At 47.8% G+C, this 9,236-nt stretch overlaps 1 protein-coding gene across 1 annotated transcript; it reads left to right on the top strand.

The window, feature by feature from the left end:
- The first annotated feature begins 915 nt into the window (after positions 1-915).
- LOC146335393 (guanylate cyclase activator 2B-like) lies at positions 916-9,236 on the top strand. Its single transcript, XM_084822267.1, has 3 exons — positions 916-1,134; positions 2,558-2,750; positions 6,948-9,236. Exons 1-3 carry the CDS (start codon positions 1,057-1,059, stop codon positions 7,010-7,012), a joined length of 336 nt encoding a protein of 111 aa, XP_084678393.1. The 5' UTR covers positions 916-1,056; the 3' UTR covers positions 7,013-9,236.

Below are 9,236 nucleotides of genomic sequence, written 5' to 3'. Positions count from 1 at the left end.
GGGATGCTAGGGTCCATTGCAGAGTGAAGCAGGAGAAGTTAAGGGGAGGACTCAGATGCTCCATCAGGTTGGCCACTCGTGGAAGCCAACGTAGGAGGGAGCCACCCTAAGGGAGGGGCATACCTGCGATACTAGTCTCCCTGAGAAGTTCTTGCCCAGACTGCTGGCAACTTGTCTACCTTCCACTTCGGCTCCTCTGTTGCTATTCATAATTGCATGGAGTAGCTGTTCCCATTATAGCCTGAGAGTTTCCTAGAATCTGCATTTGTAAAGAAGCTAGTTGTTGACTCATAAAGTAATGAGCCTGATGCCTTGTTTCCTGGAGTGTGTTGACTACGAAGGGGGAGGATGAAGGAATGTGACATAGAAAGGGACAGCCCTGCCCACTTTTTGCTCTGGTCCCACTCACTTCCAGCATGCAGCCCCCAACAGATAACCCTTGGAAGAAAGAAATGTCCCCCAACACTGCCCTAGAAGTATCACCCACTTCCATTCATTGTCCCTAAGACAGGGTTGGACATCTTATGGCCCTCCATATGTTGCTGGACTGCAGGTCCCATCCCATGGCTATGCTATCGAGTGCTGATGGGAATTAAGTCCAACATTGTCTGGAAGACCGCAAGTGGTGAGCCCCTGTTCTTATCTTAGAAGCATGTCCATGAGAGCTAGGCTGTGCCTCCATCACTGGCCAATGTTCATCATTTAATCACTTCTTGCCTTATATGTATTTTCTCAGGGTCATGAACAGAGGTGGGGCAGAACTCTCCCCACAGCTAGTCCCCCCCCCCACCCTTCACCCTGGTATTATTGGATGCCAGTAAGTTTGCTCGATTAAACATGGCCTGATTAATGAATTACCAAGTCCATTCTTCTGCGTAAAGGCTTTATAAGGCAGTGCCCGTCTGTCGGGAAAACACAGACGCAGAATCAAATCAGCGTTCAGCACCAGAGACAGCAAAAGAGGGCACACAGACATATCTCCATTGGAAGAAGTGAGAGGACAGATACGGAAAACAGAATACACAGCTGCTCCAGAAGGACTAAGAGAGAAGAAGCATGGTAGCCATCATTGTCCCAGTGATCTTCATGCTCCTGATGGTGGTCCAGAGCGGCCAAGCTGCTGTCCAGGTCCAGGTGAGGCCCTTGACCTTCCACAACACTTATTTTAGGGATGCTTCTAAAGTGTTCTTTATCAGGATATCTTCCTCCCAAGATCTTCAGGTTCCCACTCACCTGGTCTTATTTTTCTGATGTAACTTCCAGTTTGCTGGTGTCTTCCCATCCTCCTCCATTCCTGATGTAATTACACATGTATGCATTGATAAAACGCTGCAAGAAAAGACAAAGAAAAAGGCCATCTTGATGTGATCTTGTGCATGATCGTATCAATATTTTTTCTTGTGTGGTGTTTTAAGGATGCTCATGTACACTTGTGTGCATCAATAAAACACCACCCCTAAAAGCAAACTTGATATGAATGTACATACAGCTGTATCAAGGTTCTTTTTCATGTGGTGTTTTAGCACTATGCAGGAGTGTATGTGACACATCAGTAAAACACCACACAAAGCAGATTTCTGTGTAATCATATGTACAAACCACATCAAAATGGCTTTATTGCAGTGTTTCATGAATACATGTGTCTAGGAGATGTGAATGAAGGAAAGCTGTAGCCGCCTCTGCATGGCCCAATTCCAGAACTGCTTTTAGACATTCTCCTAGTTAAACTGCATGGTGTGGAGAATGTGGGTAGGGAGGCATTTTTCTCACTTCCTCATAATACTAGAAGCCAGTGGGGTCATCCCATGCAGCCGATTGGTGGGAGATTCAGGACAGATAAAAGGAAGGACGTTTTCCCACAGCACATAGTCAAACTGTGGAATTCGCTACCACAAGGCATAGTGATGGCCACCAAATTGGATGGCTTTAAAGGGGGGTTAGACAACTTCCTGGAGGAGAGTGCTAACAATAGCTACTAGTCCTGGTGGCTCTATGCCACCTCCAGTATCAGAGGCAGTATGCCTCTGTACACCATTTGCTGGGGCATATGGGCAGGAGGATGCCATTGCACTCAAGTCCTGCTTGGGGCTTCCTTTGGGCAGCTGGTTGGCCACTGTGTGAAGAAACTGCTGGACTAGATGGATCCTTGGTTTGATCCAGCATGGCTCTTCTTATGGGATTCAGGAAGAGTGGAATTCAGGGTCAAGTGAATCATAGAAATTGCCTGCTGCGTAGAATCAAAGAGCTGGGAGAGGCTTGCCTGACCTTAGGAAAAGTATGTCTAACTGAATAAGAGGCTCTGTAGTGGTCATTTATACATCCAAGCCATTTTTGAACTGATCTAGTCCAACCCCCTGCTCAAAGCAGGATCTAAAGTGCAGGGCTCAATTATAGCATCCCCGATGGCCCTCCAGCCTCTGTTTAAACACCTCCAGTGAAGGAGAACCCACCACCTCCCAAGGCAATCCAGGTGAGAGGCAGAGCCCAGCTCGGGGGCTAGCCAGCCTGACCTGATCCCCTTCTTTACTTGACTTGCTCCGTGGTTGCCTTGGAGCAGGTTGGAGAAATTGCATTCCCACTGACGTCTGTGAAGAAGCTGCAGGAGCTCTTAGGAATGGATGCAGGATCAGCTCAGCCCCGCATGAGAAGCCAGCTTGCCTTCTTTACTGTCTGTGCAAACCCGGATCTGCCAGAGGAATTCCAGCATGTCTGCGAAAGGGAAGATGCCCCTCTCATTTTCAAGAAGCTCGGTGAGTTGTGAGGGTGCCTGACCTCCTTGCATTGGCTTATCCTCACTGCAGAATATCTCTTTTAGTAAGGAGGGATTGGGGTGGGTTTGTTTGTTTGTTTATTGATATATAGGGTTATTTCTGAGATGGCTTTTGGCCTGAAAAGGTCTGGGATCCTACCAGACCCAGCAACTTTATGAATTCACAGTTATATTATTGATTAAGGATGTCATATGCAGGTGCCTTTGTTAGTTCCCCCACAATTCTACTTTAAATCTTTCTTTTTTATTTTATTTTATTTCTATACTGCCCCATAGCTGAAGCTCTCTGGGTGGTTTACCGAAGTTAAAACATTAAAATACAATATACAAAGTTTAAAAACTGTTTACACAAAACATACGGACAAACAACATACGACGGAAAACAACTTTGAACTAAAAACGATTTGTTTAAAAAAATCGAACAATAAAACACAGCTTAAAAGCTTAAAAAATAATATGCAAAAGTCAGCAAAAAGAAGGGAAGAAGACCTGCCGGAAGAACAGCGTCTTTAATGCCTGCTTAAAACCCTTCAATGAGGTCAGCGGGCGCATTTCAACCATCAGGTCGTTCCACAACTGAGGGGCGGCAAAGGAAAAGGTCCTCTTGCGTGTGGCTGCCAATCTCACATTAGGCAGCTGGAGCAGAGAGCCCTTTAAAGGATCTCACACACATGGCAGGACTGGGAAGGACATCAGCCTTAATCCTGGAGCAGTTGAAGTGGGCTGTACTAAGCTACCAGGATCCATGGTCTGAAGGCCAAGCTAGCTGTGATGCCAAACTAATGACCTTCCGTCATGTGTGTGTTACTGTTCATAGTAGATGCATGGAGGCCTGATATCCATTGGGACCACAGTCCAAGGGGATGGTGGGTGGATGCAGGGCTGACCCGAGGATAAATAATGCCCTGGGTGAGGAGTGCCTTTGGTGGCCCCTCATACTCAATTTGGTAGGGCCACTTAGAGGATTTATGGGGCCTGGTGCAGGTGTGATGTCCATCAAGAACGACGTTGCTCAGAACCTTGATCTCTCAGCCACTGAGCTACAGTTTGCACAAGCCGCAGTTCAAAACGCCACATTCTGACCAGTGGCAGTGCGCTGTGCAACGCAGCAGAACTACCACAGGTTTTACTTATTAACATTCGTGTTTTGTTTTGTGGCAGTTCCCATCTTTTGGTAAGCAGTCTTCATTTTACAATATCCACTATTTTTATCTTTAAAAATGATAACAAAAAATTAGAAAGAAGAAAAGGGATCCAGCTGAGCTCTTACAGATCACGGCTTTATTTTATTATTATTTATATAGTGCTTATAGTGTTTACAGCATTTGGAGTGCTAAGCGCGTGGTAACGTTGCCTCAGAGTAAAGCTGTGTCCCCCTGATTTTTACCTAGTGCAAATGACATCGAAGTGGAAACTGAAAAAGACACATACTTTACAGCTAATGGAAGGCAGATGATTTTTGTAGTCAGCAGCCAGACAACCTGTAGAACCTTGAAAGAAAGGTTACACATACTTGCTTTTTGCCACCCTAGCTCATTGCAGGCAGTACATTAAAAAAAAAAACCCAGCCACTGAGCTCAGCTTGCCCCCTCAGCTCGGCTCGGTGACCCCCCCCTTAATTTGGTCCACCGATCATTGGCTTATCTAGTCCAGAACTGTCAACTTTGACTTCCCAAAGACTATGGTCTTTGCCATCCTTTGTTCCCTGAGATCATTTCATTGGGCCAATTCACCCGATCAAATAAGCCAACGTATGCGGGTGGCTGTTTTGAATATTCAAGCCGCAGCCCTGACATGTCATGTCATCCAAACCCAGGCATGTCATCTGAATGCTGCCTGAGTCTGGATGACATCACAAGCTGCAACCGCGGCTTGAATATTCAAAACCCACCTGGGATAAATCGGCACCCGCCACAGCCCACCATGGCTTAAACAAACTTCGGTGGGGTGTCGTGGTGATCATGCAAACCAGGTCATTGTCAGTGAAAAAGCTGGAAAATGGATGAAGGCAGCTCTTAAGAAGCTCAAGGGATTGGCTTGCTCACCCATGTGGGAAGAAAACTGGAGAAAGTGCCCTTTGTGGAGTTTGCAGGGGATCTTGCCAGCTGGAATTCCCAGGACAAGAGTTTTTGTTCTGAAATGCTCAAGTTCATTTGCTGCCCTCCACCATGCTTCATGTACAATCCTGTTGCTGCAGTTCCAAAGGCTGTCCCTAACGTTTCCCTTTGAATGTTTGCCCTTGCCCAATATCCCTCCTATCGTCATGGCCCAGTATCATCCATCCCTGTCTCCCCACACAGCTCCAGTGTTTGTTAAGTCCAGGCAAGATTTTTATGGAGACTGTTCAATAACCCTTTGTTTTATTTGCTTTATTTACTTTAACCCACCTATCTTACCTCTTTTAATCCTAGGCACATACTTATTTCTTTTTTCCTGGGGATGAGGAGAACAGTGTGGCTGGGTGTTCACAAATGCTTGGTGCCATAAAAGAGAGCATGCTGTGAAACATCAACCCAGACAACTGCTCAGAGCAAGAGAACATGACAGATAACTCATATATAGGACACAGTGAACAATGCAATTGGTGGCAGACACTGGCTTTAGCAGTTCAGCTATTAATTAACTAGCAATTCCAATGGGGACGTCGGAACATCGGAAGCTGCCTCATACCAAGTCAGACCCTTGGTCCATTTGGCCCAGTATTATCAACCCTGACTGGCAGCAATGGCTCTCCAGGGTTTCAGGCTGGAATTTTTCCAGCCCTACCTGGAGATGCCGGGGATCAAACCTAAGCCCTTCTGCAAGCAAAGCAGGTGCCCTGTGCAAACCCTCACCTGGTGATCTGGGACCGCATTTTTGGCAAGTCCAGCTGCTAGGCCTGACTTTATGCACACCCAACTTCGATGTATTCATACAAGTGGGAACTGCAACGAAGTGTTGCAATGTACCCGCCCTCCTAACCGGAGTGCTTCAGGGTTTCAGCCAGCCGTCGCCTCCAAACAGAACATTCCACTTCCCCGCGCCCTCCCCATTGTCCATTTCCAACTGACATGAGACTTTCCATGGCTACTGAGCTTATTCAGTCCCCACTGGGCTGTCTTTTGTAATATATACACATTTCTGCAAACCCCGTAGTCCACACATGAGCTAACTGCCCAGAGAACCTTGGCTATGGGATGGTATAGAAATGTTCATCATCATGATCTACATTAGTGGTTTTTATTGATACTGAAGTATGCTGATAACTGTTGGGGCACATTACACATTCCATATGCTGCTTTTCTAGCATTATTTCCTGCTTTTGATTCTGTATTATCCAAAGTACTGCGACAGATGTCATTGTGCTAGGGATGTATGAATCCTTTACCAGGCTCTGTGCAGGGGCATCTGCAGTGGGGGGGAGGCGCTCTGTCCCTCCCCCCGGAATCCTACCTGGCTGGTTCCGCTCCACGGCAGCTCCGCAGAGCTGCCGGCCAGGGCTGTCCGCAGCCGGAATTCTGGCCATGGCTGGGCTGCTGTGGCCGCAAAGGCAGCCATCGTAGTGGCCACCATTTGCATCCTGCCAGGCTGCCATGATAGGCTACATAAGTATTTACGTAGCCTATCACAGCAAAGAGCAGGGATGCAAACGGCGGCCGCTACGCCGTTTTCGCCCCTGCTCTTTCCGTGATAGGCTACGTAAGTATTTACGTAGCCTATCACGGTAAAGGCAGCCACGCAAATGGTGTAGTAAATACTTACATAGCCTATCATGGCAGCCTGGCAGGACGCAAATGGCATCCGCTATGATGGCCGCCATTTGCAGCTGCAGCAGCCAGCCGAGAGACCAGCCGCCGCCGCCCCCGCATATGCCTCAGTTAAGCTTTGTCCTGGGGGGATTCCGCGGGGTGGCAGGGGGTGGGAGGTTGTTCCGCCACGGGTTTCAGAGGGCCGAATGCCAGTGCATTTGGCCTCACTGAAATCCATGGCAGAATTCTCCGCCATCCCTACATTGTACACTGTGAGTTATAAATGCACAAGAGGGATATAGCATCACCATGATGGGATCGTATCAACATGACATGAGTGGTGGGTCTGGCCATGGTGATACCTCCCTCTTGTTTCTCAGTGGTCCCATTTTGGCCACTGAAATAATTTTGAAAAGTAGCCAACCTGGTGTCTTTTGTTTCTTCAATAGATCTTGCTGTGCGAGACATCGATCTGTGTGAATTGTGTGCCAATATTGCCTGTACTGGCTGTTAGTGGGCAATGGAAGGTGCTCTTCATGGATGGATCCCTTGGCACAAGCCAACGAAAGCTCAGATTGCTGACTGTCTCTATGTCTTGTTCTCTTACTATTATTTGGTCTAGGAATCTTCATTTTCCATTGTGCGGCCCTGAAACTTCAGGTCAATTCCTGAGACACAGCAATTCAAGACAAACTCCACAGCGCTACTCCGGAGAAGAAACAGCTGGTAGATTGGGTTCCGTACTAGTGCGGTGTACAAATGGCCTCTCAAAATTCCCCAACCTATTTGTGGGCAGAGAAATTGAGGGGACAATTGCACCGAATTTCTCCCAGGGGAGGAGAAATTCTCCAGCAGTTTCTCACAGAGAGGGCTCACTATTGGCAGGGGTTGTAGCATCTTTTTCCCTAAAAGTTTTTGATTTATTGCACTGCTCCTGCAAGTGGCAACAACATCAACTGTGTTGAGGGAGAAATTTTCAGCACAGCACTATTCAATACTGTCAGCTATGTGATTTTAGGCTCTGGAACTAATGTCTTTTGGGGCCTCTATAGGCCATATGTAGCCTAACATTTCAGTTGTGAAGCATAGAGCTAATACTTCTCTGCCCCCACCGTTGTTCAATGCTTTACAACTGCTTCTAAATTCCTGAAAAGTTAGAGTGAAAAACCCAAACCCCTCCCCATGATACTGTTTGCCTACTCCAAGAGAGAGAGAAATAATAGTCTCCCATCATGCAGTTTTGTATGTTATGCCCAGGCGCTCACCACCCACACTCTTTCTCTCTCTTCCTCAGACTTTCTCATACCTCATCCATTTGTACATGTTAGAAAAAGGGGAAGTCTAGCGAGACAGTCACATAAGCATAATCAGAAATAAACATGTTGACACAGTCGTGCTCTAATGAGTCAGCTAACGGCTCAGTCAGTTGACATGACTTGTGGCTAACAGAAAATTGTAAAGGGGGGTATAAAAGATTTGTGCATGCTTAGCTCGGGGTCCAGACTGCTCTGCACCCGTTTTGCAAAATGACTAATAAAATAGTGTTGGATCCACTGCTGCCTGCCTGGCATCCTTTCTTTCAACCAGAAGCAAGAACTTTTTATCTAACAATTTGGTGCTGTGACTCGGATCCTGCTTCGGGGCGCATCCCCTTTGCGCTGAACTGAGGGGCCGCGGAGGAGAAGTGTCCACAGGCGGTTGTTTTACACTGCCTTCTCCTCACATCGGTGGCGGTGAAGGCGCTTGGGGACCAACGCCAGAGGAAGAGGGAGACGTGATCACTCCTTTTAGGCACCGGCAGTGGATCAATAAAGCAGCTGGATGCAGCTGTGGGCGGGACAGAGGAGGCCTTTGGGGTAAGTGAAACAGTTTACATTAGGGGATAAACGCGGGACGGTGGTGTGTTTGTGCTTGGGTGAGATGCCTACGGGCGAAGCGAGTGAGGAGCCCCGATCTGCATTTCCCTACCCCGGCGACGGGCTGGGTCAGAGGAGGGCGAAGCATGAGACTTGTTGATTGAAATTACCACCATCATGGGCGGGTCCCAATCCAAGCCTGAAGAAGAGACCCCTATGCCCTTAGAGTGTTGTTTGCACAATTGGTCACATTTTAAGCAAGATTATGGAACTAAGATGACAAAGGATCGCCTTGTCCTTCTTTGTGCCTGGGAATGGCTGGTATTAGAACCCAAATGGCCACCCGAGGGGTCTTTTGACCCAACCCTGGTATCTGTTGTACATATAATAGTAACACAAAGGGGAAGTTGAGACCAGTTCTCCTATATTGATTCATGGGCGACCTGCGTACCCCTTGGTGGCAAGCCCGCTCTGTGAGTTGTCAAATGCATGTCTCTAGCCCTTCCCGTGGTGGTCAATAAGAAACCAACAAAGAAAGGGCCACCTAGGGTCATGGCCATGGCACCGGAGGACCCACTGCTTCCTCCTCCCTATGGGACAGCCGTCACCAGACGACCGTGCCCATTACATGCACCACCATCTCCTGAGGAGCCCACTCGGCGGCCACATGCCCCCGAGGAGGACACCTCTCATGAAGTGGTGCCAGAGGACCCCGTCCCTCTAGTTGAGTTCCAGGACACTTTGCAAGATCGTCTAAATTCCCTTGAAAAAAGTTAGAAATACTAGAGGACACATGGGGACCCTCGTCACAGGAAAGGGCCCCCGAAAAGGGCGGAGAGACAAAAGAGGGCCTAGCTACAATTTGCAAAAAGTCCTGACTTT

Source organism: Heloderma suspectum, chromosome 15 (genome assembly GCF_057233095.1).
Source record: "Heloderma suspectum isolate Gila_16-S chromosome 15, 16-S_ref, whole genome shotgun sequence".
Classification (NCBI taxonomy): domain Eukaryota; kingdom Metazoa; phylum Chordata; class Lepidosauria; order Squamata; family Helodermatidae; genus Heloderma; species Heloderma suspectum.
This window is presented reverse-complemented; position numbering and strand designations above follow the sequence as displayed.